Source organism: Malurus melanocephalus, unplaced genomic scaffold (genome assembly GCF_030028575.1).
Source record: "Malurus melanocephalus ecotype Western Australia unplaced genomic scaffold, MMel_1.1 scaffold_948, whole genome shotgun sequence".
NCBI classification, from domain to species: domain Eukaryota; kingdom Metazoa; phylum Chordata; class Aves; order Passeriformes; family Maluridae; genus Malurus; species Malurus melanocephalus.
Genome location: NW_026624180.1, coordinates 28,033 through 43,904, shown reverse-complemented (window position 1 = coordinate 43,904; position 15,872 = coordinate 28,033). Strand labels below are relative to the sequence as shown.

Below are 15,872 nucleotides of genomic sequence, written 5' to 3'. Positions count from 1 at the left end.
ACATAAATATGGAAAATTGAGCTTTGTGCTTCTGGACTTCTGCTTTTTACACTTCAGCAGACAGCAACCAAGTTATCTAGCTCATTCCATGAGTCTATGCTACCTTAATTTTCCCACTTCTCCCACTTTTTTTCCCCTATAAAATGAAAGTTAAAAATCTGTGAACATTGATATCTGCTATGATCAGTCAGCGAGAAGAACTGATTTAATCTGATTGTTATCAGTGCCCATGGGGCAGGATCTGACACAGATTTATGGTCACAACTCATCTCCAGGATCATGGAAAACATTGGGAGCATCCCAAAGTTGGGAAGGGACACATTTCATACTCACAGCTGGCATAAAACAGCACCACAGTCYGGGCAGCCTCTGAGAGGGAAGAGTGGAAATTCTCCTCTGTCAGGACACGGATYTGCTCCAGGGGCAGCTCTCGTTTCTTGTCCCTGGAAACTGCTTCCACCACCTGGTCATCCTGAATATCTGCAAGGGATCCAMAGCTGTGCCCAGGGCAGGGGGAACTGGGTCAGCCCAGCTCGTGGTTTTGTGATCCAGAACCTCTCAGCAGAGACACAGGGTGAGGGACTGCCTTGCATGGGGAGAGGAGGCACAGACACACAGACAAACCCCCAAAACGCCCTTATCCCACCCCACACCAGCTCTAYCCTTGGATTTGAACTCTATTCTTTAAGCTCCTCTAAAATCCTGCCCCCCTTTTTTAAGAAAACACCCCCAGTTTTGCACGGAGAACAAACACATTTTCATTTATGCATTGCAGGGACCGGAGTTTTCCCCCTGGAGAAGGCAGGACTGGTCTGCTTTCCCAAAAATGTCTCAAACCCATCAAAGGGATGGATAATTCTGAGGCTCTTCAGATGCTTGAAGAGACCAGGGCAGGGTGCACTTTAACCCCTCACACTTTCAGAGCTGGTGSATCTAACCATGCATTCCTGTCCCTCACACAGCAACTGCACCTCTAACAGCTCTGATTTTYCCCCTTGGTGTTTCCCCTAAAAATCAGAGCTGTCTGTCAGATTCCAGTGGTGTCAGAGAATGAAACAGCCACTTTGTGGCCATCAAGAAGTGACTGTGTTGGTCTGCAAATGTTCTCTAAAGTTTTCACAGGTGTCTGATCTGATTGTATGCTCTGTCTGATGGCAATCAGCTTTTCACTGATTAATTACACACCTTGATTGTTATTCTCTTTCTCATCCTCATCTTCCTCCTCCTCCTCCTCCTGCTCCTCATCCTCCTGGATTTGTCTGACCTTGTTCTTATCTTCTACCAGGGTTATAATTTCATCRGTGTCTTCCAAAACCAGGTATTGGATTGGCATTCCCTGAGGAAAACAATAAATCAGTGGGAGCACAACTTCACTCTCTGCTTATTCTGTCTGCTGACCAAACTCCAGGCTGACAGGGCACCATCTCCCAAATTCTTCTTTTTGGGATGTGTCACAGATCCCGATGAAGCTGCCAAATAGGGCAATAGGGCTGRGTTATRTTTCTTTGGCCAAATYTCTCCTGTGCAYRARTTTTTCTCATTCCAGGCTGAGGTTYCCTGGTGAGGAGGTAAATGTGGCTATGAGGTGAAAATGAACACAGGAACTTAACACAGATCCAGCACTGCATGAAAAATCTCAGCGGCCAAGCAGGGAAGGAGAGCAGGGAGGTACAGGGGCCACTTGGATGTCCCTCATTAGAGGGGTCACAGCCTGAAAAAACAGCACAAAAAAATCCTTTATCTCATGGAGCTCAGCATGAGATAAGAAATGAGACAGTGTCAGCTTAAAACCAGTGCTGGCACTGGCTCGGATACAGGCACTGGAGAGAAAATGGAAAGTTGATCAGGAGCTGAGAGAAATGACCAAGTGCTGGCACCTCCTACAGTTCCCAGAGGAGCCACCCAACATGCCCATCTCTCAGCAGGCCACAGGAAGCCCTGAGGGGATGCTCAGGTCTGATYCTGCACCTCTGCAATCACAAGTGTGACAGTTCAGGTAATCTGGGGCATCGAGTGTTCCCTGGCATCTGCCAGCACYGAATTCCTGCTTCCCTCACAAGCTGGGTCAGGTCCCTGCAGAGTTTAACTCATCTTGATCAGCCTCATTTCACTCACACCCTTCTCAGATCACTGCCAGAGGCACTGGGTTAGAGCAGCTCAGCACAGACCTTTGGTTGTTTGCTCCTCATTTCACACTCATTCCCTCTCCCATCTTTTGACACCTTTCCTAAGGCCTCCAGAAGTCCAAATCTTTGAGGAATTTGCACTTGGATGAAGTTCACAACCTTGTGTTGCCTTAAGGAGCAGTGGAGATATCACTCGACGTTTTGAATCCAAAATAAACTCGCTGTTTTCTCTTTCCCAGCAGGCACAATGGCTCTGCAGCACCCAACTCAGGCAATCCCAAATCATGGAATAAGGGACACTAAAGATCATCCAGTTCCACCCCATGCCATGGGCAGGGACATCTTCCACTATCCCAGATTGTTCCAAGCCCTGTCCAATCTGGCCTGGAGTATTTCCAGGGATGGGATATCCACAGATTCTCTGGATAACCTGCTGCACACACATGTACAATTTGTGAAAGACAACTCTCCTTTAGTTTCAAGGAATKCTGTCAAATAATAATAGAAATAAGCAACATCCCACCACCCCTCCAGAGCCCAGGCAGGGCAGGAAGAGCTRTCCAATAAATAAATCCATCATCCAACCTCATCTGGAGTCTTGAGGGCGACGTTTGAGCGGTGCAGAACGTTCAGATCCACGAGGTCCCTTCCAAAACACAAAGTGAACGTTACAATGGTGTGACATGGAAGGTCACCCCTACTCTTTTTGCTCTTAATTCCATCAGGGCTAAGTTTTCTTTCCAAAATCTCTTAGTGTGAGTATTTTTCCACTTTTAAGCCAGCAACACATCCAAACTAATCCGATTCTGGACAAATCCTTCAATGTGACACCCTCTCACAGGATATAACCTGGTTTTACTGCCTCCCATCCCAGTGTGATTGAGTCCACTATCATTCTGGTGCTGGGGTAACCGAGCTCAGAAACCCCACAAAATGCAAGCAGAACCCCAAAACACCTGAGAGAAATACCTGGCCAAAAGGGCAACTCCTGCTTTCCCCAGGAGCTTCCAGGCCACGAACTCTGCTGTCCTCCTGTCAGCCTCGTAGGTCTCTCTCTGGCTCAGGATGAACACCAGGGGCAGCCCAAGCTGCAAGTGGACAGTGGAGATCTTCTCGGGGTCCTGAGCCACCTCTGTCTGGAGAATACCCAGGGTTATGGTGCAGCTCCACAAGCTGAAGGGACCTCAGCTCTTCCCCTGCCACAGAAACCCTCAGGGAAAAGCTTCCAACCCCGATTCTAAAACACCCAACCAAGCAGAACCCACACAAAACCCCAGTGAAACTGTTCCAACAYGTCAYRACCTTCCCTGTTTAAAAAMCAGGCCTTTATTTTGTGTGGGKTTTTTTGCAGTTTAGCAACTCYAGATGTCAAATCTCCATTCAGTTTTTATTTACCTGGCATCCACTCCCCGGGGGCAGATTGAAAATCCCAGCCACAACATGCAAGAGCTGGAATCCTTCCCTTCCTGCCCAGGACATGCTGCTTCATGACAGCACCGAGGTGCTCGCTGCAGTCCTTCCCTCCGTGGGATAAATCCAGGAAAATGGCTGGAATTTCTCAGCCATTGGGAATGCCCTTTGGGATGGGCTGGGATGGCCAGTGGGAACAGGAGGCTGCTGAAATTCTCTGCCCCGTAGAAGGAGGAAATAGGAGGGAGCCTCCTGATCCTCATGATCACCAAGGTGTGAAGGACTGATATCAAATTCAGGGTGCTGGAACTCCTTCAGAGAGGCTACAAGAGCAGCTGAGGGCTTTGGAGTTGTCTAATTTGGAGAAAAGGAGRCTGAKGGATGAACCCATTGCTGTCCACAGCTTCCTGAGGAGATGTGGAGAGGGAAACTCCGATATCTCCAGCCTATTCAGGTGGAAATGGTTCAAAGCTGCATCAGGGGAGGTTTAGACGGAACATTTGGAAGGTTTCTTTACCAAGAGCAAGGTCAAACACTGGAAAAAGTTTCATATCAAGTTGGTCAGTGCTTAAAACTTCTTTAAAAATGCCGTCAATAATTTACTGAAGTTTTGGGCAGTCCTCAACTGGTGAGGCTGCTGGACCAGGTGATGCTTGGACTCACCCTGGAAGGGGCAGATTCCCACACTCAGCCTTTCTCTCTGCTCTCACCCCCCTCACCCTCACACCCCTCCCTGCCCATGGCCCCAGCAGCTCCTCCTTCCCAGTCCTACCACCAGAGGAGCCCCCATGAGCTTGAGGTGCCTGTGGATGTTGAGCAGGGTCAGGGGCTGTCCCAGGGCTGTCCTCCTGCAGGGCTGGCCTTCCTCTGTGGCTCGCTGGCAGTGGCAGAACAGGAGCCGGGCAGACGAGACATCGGGGTCATCCTGACTGTGAGAGAGGAAACAAAACCACCCTGAGCAGGGGTCAAAGTGCCCTGATAGAGGGACCAGGTTTGCTGACAGATTTTATGGATGGTCCTCAAGGTCAGGGATTGGCAGGGCTGTGGAACAGGCTGGGAGAGCTGGAGGTGCTCACCTGGAGAGGAGAAGGATCCAGAGAGAGCTCAGAGCCCCTTGTAGGGCCTAAAGTTGCTCCAGGAGAGCTGGAGAGGGACTGGGGACAAGGGCTGGAGGGACAGGACACAGGGAATGGCTTCAAACTGCCAGAGGGCAGGGATGGATGGGATATTGGGGATTGGGAATTCCTGGCTGGGAGGGTGGGGAGGCCCTGGCACAGGGTGCCCAGAGAAGCTGTGGCTGCCCCTGGATCCCTGGCAGTGTCCAAGGCCAGGCTGGATGAGGCTTGGAGCAGCCTGGGACAGTGGAAGGTGTCCCTGGTTTGCTGTGACACCATCACTGCTGTGATTAACTTTGAGAAGTCACTTCCCTTTCCGATCACACCCATTCCCTACCCCTAAACCAGGGATGTTCTTTGGACACAGATTTTAGAGCTCTCCACGGAAGGGCAGAACGCAATATTAAGACCTCAAACCGAAGCTCGCACCATTTCCCCAGCTCGGGAAGTGGTGGCGCTGCTCTAAGGAGAATTCAGCCAATTCCTGTGCAAAAGACAACCGTGCCATCTAGCGGGAGCCACGAAACACTTCCCTGATACCCGGAAAGGATGGGATGGCACCTCGGGAAAGGCCATCCCAGAGCCTGCCCTGGTGTCACCTGGGACAAAATCCCAGGTAAATCGTTATGAAATTATTAACATTGGAAAAATCGTCCAAGATCATGGAGTCCAACTGCCAAGGCCACAACTAACCTACGGCCCCAAGGGCCACATCCATGTTTTTTCTGATCACTTCCAGGGATGGGAACTCCACTATTGCCCTGTTGTGACAATCAGCTGTTCTGACATGACAACCCTTTCAGAGATGGTATTTTCCTTCACATCCAATCCAAACCTCCCCTGGCCCATCCTGAGGCCGTTCCCTCTCCTCCTGTCCCTGTTCCCTGGGAGCAGAGCTCAATCCCCCCGGCTGTCCCCTCCTGTCAGGGAGTTGTGCAGAGCCACAAGGTCCCCCCTGATCCCCCTTTTCTCCAGGCTCAGCCTCTCTCCCATCTCTCTCAGCCACTCCTGGTGCTCCAGACCCTTCCCCAGCTCCATTCCCTTCCCTGGACACACTCCAGCCCCTCAATATTCTTGTCATGAGGGGCTCAGAACTTTCCCCAGGACTGGAGCTCTCTCAGCAGTGCCAGCACAGGGGACAGTCACTGCCCTGGACCTGTGGTCACACTGTAGCTGGTACAAGCCAGGTGCCCTTGGATTTCCTGACCACCTGGGCACAATGCTGGCTGAGGATGAAACATTTATGTGATGTTCCCACTTCTTCCCTCATTTTCCTGACTGCAGGAGGTCCCATCAGCAGCATTCAGGTGGAAGGATCTGCCATCCCAGTGCAGCTCCTCCTGTGTGGGAAGGGATGGCCAGCGAAGCCATCTGATGGGAATTCCCAAATCCATGAACATCACAGCACAAGGTGGGAGTGTTTCAAGATTTTAACATCAGTTCTCCTAAAATCCCATGGCTGAAGTTTGATCCTTCAGCCATGGAAAAGAGACAGGGGGCTCTTCTCCTGCAAAATCCTACCCAATACAGCCACAAACAGCAAGGCTGCTCCAAGGCCAGGAGTTCAACCAGCTTTTGGAAAGCAGAACAGATCTGACTGATGGCACAACATCTTAATGTCATTCCAGAGCTGGCCTGGGAATCTGAGAGGCCAGGAGTGAGGCAGACCGTGCAGAAAAGCAGCTCTCCATGGTGGCAAGGTGTGTTTGGACATACCTGGTGGCTTTCAGCAGYGCTGCCTCAGTGGTCAGGACAAACTGGTGGACAGACCCAAAGACAAACGCTGCCTCCATCACAGCTCTGTGCTCTGGAAAGGGAAAGGCAAAGGGAACTCAGCTCTGCTCCCTGCACATCTCCTGTCCATCCTTCCCAGGTGTAAATATCAATTCCCAAAATTGCTTTTGGAAACTCTCAAATATCAATTATCCAAATAGCTTTTGGAAACTCTCAGTACAATGTCACAGACTCTGAATACACACTGTGAAGGGAAGTGAGCAACTGGAGCTGGATGCCATTCCTGATTCCCCAGCAAATTCTACTGCAGAGCCAGAGATCTGCTCAGGGATTTATTTATTTATTTTTATGATAGCAACCACTGTCAATTCCCTCTCTAAGTCCATCTCTCAGGGTTTATGCTCCCAGCAAAAACTTTTCTAGTGCAACCAAACCCTTTAGAAACAAAGCAATCCATATGGAAGCAGAAATCTTATGGCTGGGTGGCCCTTTCAGGTTTCCATTTGCAGGATTTTGGGTCAGAAACTCAGCTCCTGGATATTATACTTTATAAAGGCTGTGGGAAGAGAAAAAGGATGGAAAGCTGGGTGTCCATACCTGCTGTCCCAGTAGCTGGTACRTAGGCAAAGACCATGTTGGACTTCCCTTTCAACACATTCTCAATGCTCTCAAGGTCTGCCAGGGTTTCGACGTATTTAACTTCATTAAAGAGCAGGGCACTGAGGAGGCAGAAAAAACCTCTTCAGCAAATGGCTGAAGAGTAAATTTGCAGCCACACAACCATGATGGGAAAAACAGGATAAAAAAACAGGGTAAAATTACAAATTCTTTCTAGCAGATTAAAGATTCACAGCCAAGTGGAGKTGCCCAGGTGTGTGCTGGTGAGTCGGCTCAAGGGAAAAAGTTTAAGAGGGTCAAACCATAAGGAAGAAAGGAGCAAAGCCAAAACTGCTTGGCTGAGAGCAAACTCTGGAACTTGTGGGGTTGGCATTTAGTGGGAATAGAAAGGAAAAGGATTTCAGAGGGTGGGATATGGTCTGGACTTACAACAAAACGTTGGCAACGATGGAGTTCACATCGAACAGGGCGTCGGTGGGGAACTCCCGGATCAGGCGGTTTCCTCTGGGGAGGGAAGAGAGAGTCACCAAAGGAACTGGGAGACATTCCTGCAGGGATCACAGCTGGGAAAGGGAGCCAAGGCAGGCACAGGATAGGGGGAATGATGGAGAGAGGGCAGAACACCTTTTGAGATGCCTTTGATCCAAGYTGGGAATTGTTCAAGCCCAGGTACCATTGGCTGAGCAGGTTCCTACTGCACCTGGGCACCTGGTGGCCTCAGCAGTGCTCAGAGAATGGTTGGATAGAGGATCTTAAAGGTCTTTGGAATGTTGGATAGAGGATCTTAAAGGTCTTTGGAATGGTTGGATAGAGGATCTTAAAGGTCTTTGGAATGATTGGATAGATGATCTTAAAGATCTCTGGAATGGTTGGATAGAGGATCTTAAAGATCTTTGGAATGGTTGGACTTGATGGTCTTAAAGGTCTTTTCCAACCTCAATGATTCCATGATTTTAAGAACAGTCAATGGGAACTGAGCTGATATGAGGAGAAGCTTCCAGCTGACACAAGACCAAGAGCTGAATCTTCTCACCCAGGGCAAAGGAGTCACCCCCACAAACAGGGAGAGCATCAAAAAGGGTTTCTTTCTAGGACCAGACCCAAAACCTCATGGTCTGAGTACAATTTTGGAGCTGGAAGGCTACCAGGACAGGAGAACAACGATGGAAGACTTCTCCTGTGGTTCCATTGAACAGCTCATCCCTCTGCTGCTCCAAGGAATGGGGGGCAGGATGGGAGGCTTCACACCGAGGACAAAGCATCTACTCTGCTGGAATTTTGGGGGAATTATTGCTCAGTTATGTAAATCACTGCTGTCCTCATGGCTCCTCTCATTCCTTCAGATATCTCTGAGTGTTGACAGCATTTCCTTCAAACACCACCCAGAAATCCCCCTCACCTGAACAGGAAAGCTTTCCTTAATGCATTTTCTTTTCCACAGTATCTTGAGACATCCTCTTTGGGACAATTCACCTAGACAGAAAACACATGTAATTACAGATTCACAGAAAACACATGTAATTACAGATTCAGCCCCACAATGCTACACACCCCCTATAGCTGCCTTCCATTCAATGGTGTAAATCCAGCCTTTCCAAAGCTGCTGGGAAAGAAAATACACCAAAATATAGACCAGAGATGGGGAGTGGAGTTTGTGCTTCAGCTCTCCAGCTCAGCCTGCTGGTTGGGTCAGTAGAGATCAAAAGACCCCACGATGTGCCCAGCATATTCAAAGTGATAGATCACTGCTTGCTTATTGAACTTGGCCTGYAGATGGAGGAAATGAAATAAATCCAAATATAAATACATATAAGCACTTYACTTTGAGTCTAGTTACACTTGCCTGAATYTGTAATTCCCTCACGTAAATCTGCACAAAATTTCAGCTAAAAATTCTTTTGTATGAAAGATTTATTGCACTGCGCTGAAAAGAAGTGAACMAACCTCATCCATCATGGAACATGGACACTGGCACRGGGTGCCCAGAGAAGYTGTGGCTGCCCCTGGATCCCTGGAAGTGYCCAAGGCCAGGCTGGAAGGGGCTTGGAACAACCTGGGAYAGTGGAAGGTGCTCCTGCCYWTGGGASGGGRGAATGAGATGAGATTTAAGGTTCSTTTGAACCAAAACTGTCCTGTGATTCTACATTTTTATGAAAAATCTGTGTTCATCCCTTCCCTACTCATCTCCTCTCACCCCTCCTTACTCCCCCCAGTCCAGCAGCTCCCCTGTGCCCCATTTACCTTCACCACAGAAATTCCATAGTCCTGGAGGGTCTCAGCTGAGCTCTCAATCTGCTCCAAGAAGGGCTGGGCATCAGAAGAAACTGAAACACACACAAAAAAATCTTCTGCAAGTCCTTAAGGTGAAGAGCATCCTCCTGCCCCACACTGAGATGTGGAAGCTGTGCTGCTGCCTCAACCCACACCAATATCTTTGGGAAAACACAGCCAGGGATCATGGAGAACAAAAACAAGGTCTCCTCTTAATCCATGACAGCTTTTAGTTCTCCTGTTTGTAAGGGATTCTCCTTTTCATGGCAGATATTATGGAAAAGAAATCCATAATTGAGGAGACAATTCTGTAGGAAATTGGCTTTCTCCTCTATGGTAGCTCCAGAAAATAAATGAAAATGTTTGAAGGACCAGGACTGAGGACAGAGCCAGGAAAGAACCCATCCCAAGAGGATGGTCAGGAACACTTGGAACTGTGCAAACACAGTATTTAACCAGCTCTTCAAAACCCTTTGGGTTTAAAAATCTCAAAAATTGCCTCTTCATTGAGGGCCACAAGTTGATTAGAGGGATGGAGCACCTCTCCTAGRAGAAAGGCTGAGAGAATTGGAAAATAAAAGTGTCCAAGGCCAGGCTGGACAGGGCTTGGAGCACCCTGGGACAGTGGAAGGTGTCCCTGCCATGGCAGGGGTGGGATGGGATGGGTTTTAAGATCCTCCCACCCCAAACCATTCCTTGATTCACAAAGCCTTGCTGAGCCCCACACTGATGTAAATTCACATTAACCACGTACCACTGGGGGTGAAAAAAGCCAGGGATGCTTTCCCAGCTTCCAAGCCACTGAAATAGTGCTGGGGGCTCTGCTCCTGCTGYAGGCCAGCACTTCCACTCCTTGGGATGGAGGAGGCACAGAAGAGCAGGAAAACCAAGGAAGGAACCCATCTTTCCTCTTGGGCTGGCATGGCTGTTCCCAGCTACAGGCACAGGAGAGTCACAGCTGAGGGGAAAAATAAAAACTATGTAATATATTATACACAAACACACACAAACAGATATCTGGGTGTTTCTCTGTTTTAGTCTCTGCTACATGACTACAATTTCCAACTGTGGAAATTATTATTAATATGRCACAAACATCTTGAGGATGTTATGAATCAGTCACTCAATCCACAGGTGACTCAGGCAACTGCAAAGAGGACAGCAGAGGCCACTCTYTTCCCTTCAAGTGCACAGACCCTCAGTGCTTTCAGCTTAGGGCTGTTTTTCTTCCCTCCTTTTTATTTTTTTGAGTAAAACAAAAATTCCACACACAGGCAGCAAGCAGTGACAGCATCATCCACAAACCCCCGCCCAAACTGTCTCAATTCCTCCTAAAAAGCTTTGAGGATGCCAATAGAATTCATGCGGCCCTGAAAGGTGTTTGCAAAGGGATGGGACATGGTGAGGGTGCCAAAAATCAAATGGCCATTTGAGATTCAGACAGGAAAGCTCCTGTTTTCATTGCAAAACAGAAATGTGCATCTTCTGTGTTTCTGGTCAGAGTGCAGAAGAATTTTGCAGGTATATTTATAAAGATTTTGTAGCTGAAGTCCTCAACATGAGGATGTGGTGCTGGTGCTTCAGGAACACATGTTCCGAATTATATATTTTTTTTATAGAACAACTGATTTCTCTCTTATATTTATAAGGATTTATGTAACTGAAATGGATGCTATTTTTATATATACTGCTGGGGCTTTTTTTTCTTTACCCTGTGATCAGAAGTTCTATACAGTTTAACCTTTAAAGGATTAATTAAAAAATYAAATTACCCTTGACCTAAAATATGTGTAGCAATAAATCAAGACAAGAATTCTGTAAAATTTTTTCTGCTCCTGGCTACTGATTTTACCACCTTTTTGTAGCCACCTTGCCTTTCACAGAGAATACATTTATTTAGTGTGAATTTTCCTGGTGGATTTGGGTGGAAAGTGTCCCTGCCCCCAAGGGATGGAACAAGAATGATCCTTAAGGTCGCTCCCAACCCAATCCAATCTGGCATTCTGTGATTCCATTGCTCACTTCAGCCATGGCAGTGAGGTGAGGAGGTTAAAGAAAGGATGAAAAGGATGAAAATTCACCTTCTTCCCAGTCCACTCCTTCCCAGCCTGCCCCTCAGGGATTGGTCAGTGCCACTGGAGCATGGCTGCTCCTGGCCAACAAAGGGACAAAGCTGGGACTGAATCCATGCAGAATTTGCATCAGGAGCTGCAGCTGCTTCCCCCAACAAACAGCCCTGTGTCCATGGGCTGTCACTCCCTCCAACACCCTGGCAGAGGCTGTCAGCTCAGCATGGCTGCTCCGGATCAACCAACCTCAAACACTCCCCAAACACAGGGAAAGACCCWCTGCCATGCTCCAGGGGTGAGGAGTTAGTGCCAGCCTTCACAGGCTCCTTCTCCTGGAGCTGAGAGGTTCAGATCAAGCCTGAAGGCACTACAGAGATGGAAACACATTCATGTTTTCTTTTTCATCTCAAAACCTCCAGTTCTCTCCTTTTCCAGCTTTGGGCAGTGTCAGGCATTTCTGGTTCCGTGCCCTCCCATCTGTTCCCCTGGCTTACAGAGGGGAACAGGGATAAGGCTGGGGGGGTGATGTTTATTAAATGACAAACTTGGCTACAGCAGGATGGAAAAATAAACACAAGCCTGGCATGTGGGAACGAGCCCGGGTCAAATGGGAGAGCTTTGCTGTCAAGGCAGGAAGAGGAGCAGCCTCCAAGGACTCAAAGATGTCACAGGATGATACCTGCAGGAGGTGCCAGCAGTTTAAAACACAATTCCATTYCCCAAGAGGATCTTAGAGCTCCTTTCAGGGCCTAAAGGGGCTGCAGGAGAGCTGGAGAGGGACTGGGGACAAGGGATGGAGGGACAGAATGAGGGCAGGGTTAGATGGAATATTGGGAAGAAATTATTCCCTGTGAGGGTGGGGAGGCCCTGGCACAGAGTGCCCAGAGTGCCCTGTGGCTGCCCCTGGATCCCTGGAAGTGTCCAAAGCCAGGCTGGATGGGCTGGGAGCACCCTGGGACAGTGGAAAGTGTCCCTCCCCATGGCAAGTGGTGAAATAGGATGGGTTTTTAAGGCACCTTCTAACTCAAATCATTCTGTGATCCTGTGAAAAAAAAAAGCTTCCTTACTCAAGCCCTCTCACCTCCTCATCATTCCATCCTGCCCTGCAGCTTCCCTCCACTCCCCATCAAGCCAAACCTGAATATTCAACTTTTAAACCATTTCCTCTGCCACCTCTTTCTCATCAATGGAAAATTAACACCCTAGGGCTGGAAAAAGCCAGCAGCCTGGACCACTGACACTTGCAGGATTGTCAGAGATGTGTGAAAATACCAYGGATGTGTGAACCAGCTCCGTGTCACTGCTAGGAAATCTTAAGCCCGTGGACAAGGGGCAGCCTAGCACAGCACTAATGCCAGGCCTGGTTCATGTTTCCATGGCCATAATTCCAAGACAGAGCCAGGGAAGGTGATTAAGGCCACTGCAGATGACCTAAAGGGAAAACAAATCCACCAGAGACACTGGGCAMAAACTCTTGTGGGGTCATAAATCGTTTGTGCCACATCAATTTTGCTTGGGAATCAGTGGAATTCACAGGCTGGGATCCCTACATTCCCTCTGGGATCCCAGCTGCTTTCCCTGACACCTTTCCTCACRCAAACCTCAGCTGCCAAGATTTATCATCGAGGAGGGTGTTGTGGGGTGGGATTTAAGAGTAACATGACAAGGATGAAGCAGTGTCCTACTGGAATCTTGGACTGCACACAAAGCCAGCTGGAAACATCTCCATCATCCATGGGATTCAAAGGAAGCACCATCAGCCTGGACTTTACTGCCACTGATGTAAAATCTACCCTTTATGGCTTGTCAAAATATCATCATAGAATGGTTTGGGTTGGAAGGAACCTGAAAGAGCAAAGGTCCAACCCCTGCCATGGGCAGGGACACCTCCCRCTGTCCCAGGCTGCTCCAAGCCCTGTCCAGCCTGGCCTGGAACATTCCAGGGATCCAGGGGCAGCCACAGCTTCTCTGGATAACCCATTCCAGTGTCTCCCCATAAATACACTACACTGCTGCTCCCTCTTCCTTATATCTTACTCCTTATATCCCCTCCCTGGGTAGATGCTCCTAAACCAGGAGCATTTAGGATGGTCCTAAATGGAGTCACTTCAAGCTCTCCCATGATAATTGACCCAGATGAGGCCTCTCKTTGCAGCAGGACACTCACCCCACACCCAGCTGGCACAGTTTGCTGGCAGGATTCTTGCCTGCCTTCCATGCCCTTCTGGCAGCATTTAACCAGTGMGCTGCTCTCCCAAATTTCCTGGCAGGGAGGACACAAACCAGACTTCAAATCCATAGGGAGCTGACTCAATCCCTTAGCTACAGAGGCTRAAGCACTCTCTCCAGCACAACTGGAGGTCCCAGCACAAATATCCCCAAAACACAAGGCAGAGCAGAACACTGAYGGCTCTTCCTGCATTTTTGTCCATGCAAACAAGTTTCCTTGAGGTGATCCAGAAAAATTACAGAATCATTCAGGCTGGAAAAACCCTCTAAGATCATCAAGTCCAACCGTTCCCCAATGGAAAATGGCTTCCCACTGCCAGAGGGTGGGGTGAGATGGGATATTGGGTAGGAATTCTTCCCTGGGAGGGAGGGAAGAACCCTGGCACAGGGTGCCCAGAGAAGCTGTGGATGCCCCATGATCCCTGGAAGTGTCCACGGGTGGGTTGGATGGGGCTTGGAGCAATCTGGGATAGTGGAGGGTGACCCTGCCCACGGCAGGGGTGGAATGGGATGAGTTTTCAGGTCCCTTCCAACCCAATCCRTAAGATTCTTTACCTGATATTCTATTACTTTTCATAGTTTTCACTACGCACTTCCCTTCCCTGCTCCAGACTTTTCCYACACAGCCAACAAGTTAATTATCAAACCCATGATAATTATCACTAGCTCATTATCACTATCCAATTTGGTGGCCCATCTTCTCTCACATTTCCCAAAGCCAAGTTCTTGCACACAAATGATTTRAGTAGAATGGAAAAGTTGMAGTTCTCCAGYGTTTGGTGCTGGAATAGAGCTGAGWTGCTTCTCYAGRGCTTTSAGATGAACCTGCAGTCATGGGACTGAAATAACCACGGGCCCTTTTCACCCACTACATCTCCCTACAGCCTACAGGGGCGGCTGTAGGATCATCTTGAGGCACAGGAATCCTTCTCTGGGAAACATCCAAGTATATCCCARCCTGTTGCCAGGTGTGCTTTGCCTCGCTGGGTTTTTGCAGTGATATTCCCACACTGCTCCTGATCCTGCCACTTCCAGAAGAGTTTCACTTTCATTTTCACTTCCAGGTCCAACTTCCCAGCAGCTGCAGCCGGGTCTCGCTTGCTATCCAAAGCTGCAGGAAGRACATGCCAGGAGAGAAGGGCTTTGATTCCTACCCACAGCAGACAGCCCACAGCATGGAATCACGGAATCATTTAGTTTGGAAAAATTCTCTAAAACCATGGTGTCCAACCATTCCGCCAGCACTGCCAAACCCAGCACTAACCCATGTCCCCAAGTGCCACACGCACACGGTTTGTGAGCACTTCCAGGGATGAATCTACCGCTTCCCTGACAGCATCACCACCTGCTGAATTTCCCGGTGGAACCGGCATCACCCACTGCTGCTGTCCCAGTCTGTCCTGGGGGACCGGACCCGCGAAGTCCCTGCAAAGCAGCGGCACCGTATGCAAGCTCCGGACGGCTTAAAGCTGTCACCTACCTGGTGTCCCGAGCATTCAGGCCGATGTCCTCACTCCTCCTCCGCGGTGCTAGGACAGCATCCTGCCCCGAGGATTGTCCAAGGCACAGGGATTGTCCCTTGTCCCCGCTRGCTGGAGAACGCGGGATGCCCAGACCAGTGCTGAGGGAATCCGTGCCAGCCGGGCGCTGGGATCCCCGAGCCGAGTGAGGCCTCTCGGTATCCACGGGCTCCCAAATCTCTTGGCAGTGCGAATCCCTGCGGCGATCTCTGAGCTCTCCCTGCGCCCACAGGGATGGCCGCCTGCACCAAACAGACGGACCGTGAGCTACGGCCGGACCGGACATCCCCTCAACGCCACAGACCCGACCCGCGGCGGGGATGCTCCCACACCCCAATTCTGCCTGCGGGGGCGCCCGGCGCTCCCCTCACCGCCCCGCTAATCCCTTCGCGTCCCACTCTCATCCCTTTCTCATCCGTTTCTCCTCTCTCACCCCTCACCGCCCCTCTCTCTCTCCCTCCCCATCCCCTTCTCCCCTCTCACCCCTCGCCGCCTCTCAGGGAGGGAGGGAAGGATGGCGGGCGGGCGGCGTCGCCAACCCAACAAGCAAAGCGGCGGCCCGGCGGGGGCGTCGCGCGGGTGATTGACAGGCGGCGCCGACCAATGAGAACGGCGGATGGGCGCGGCATGGGGCGGGGCCGGCGGGCGGCCAATGGGGAGAGCGCGCCGCCGCCCCTCAAATCAGCGGGCTCAGCCGGCTGTCCCCGGCACGGAGTTGTTTGGCGGCGGGCGGGCGGGCGGTGCAGCCGGGCGGGCGGGAGGAGGAGGAGGAGAAGAAGG

The 15,872-nt window shown here is 50.0% G+C and overlaps 1 protein-coding gene across 1 annotated transcript in view; it reads right to left on the bottom strand.

The window, feature by feature from the left end:
- The window catches only part of TXNDC16 (thioredoxin domain containing 16), a 36,058-nt gene extending 20,407 nt beyond the window's left edge, over window positions 1–15,651 (bottom strand). Inside the window, exons 1-13 of the mRNA XM_057386283.1 lie at window positions 15,576–15,651; window positions 15,053–15,334; window positions 10,029–10,232; window positions 9,245–9,327; window positions 8,403–8,476; window positions 7,433–7,507; window positions 6,983–7,104; window positions 6,368–6,458; window positions 4,309–4,465; window positions 3,096–3,262; window positions 2,712–2,772; window positions 1,186–1,336; window positions 334–480 (exon numbers count right to left, since the gene is read on the bottom strand). Coding sequence (XP_057242266.1) covers window positions 334–480; window positions 1,186–1,336; window positions 2,712–2,772; window positions 3,096–3,262; window positions 4,309–4,465; window positions 6,368–6,458; window positions 6,983–7,104; window positions 7,433–7,507; window positions 8,403–8,476; window positions 9,245–9,327; window positions 10,029–10,197 — 1,297 coding nt within the window. The 5' untranslated portion in view covers window positions 10,198–10,232; window positions 15,053–15,334; window positions 15,576–15,651. The remainder of the gene's footprint in view (window positions 1–333; window positions 481–1,185; window positions 1,337–2,711; window positions 2,773–3,095; window positions 3,263–4,308; window positions 4,466–6,367; window positions 6,459–6,982; window positions 7,105–7,432; window positions 7,508–8,402; window positions 8,477–9,244; window positions 9,328–10,028; window positions 10,233–15,052; window positions 15,335–15,575) is intronic.
- Window positions 15,652–15,872: the final 221 nt, after the last annotated feature.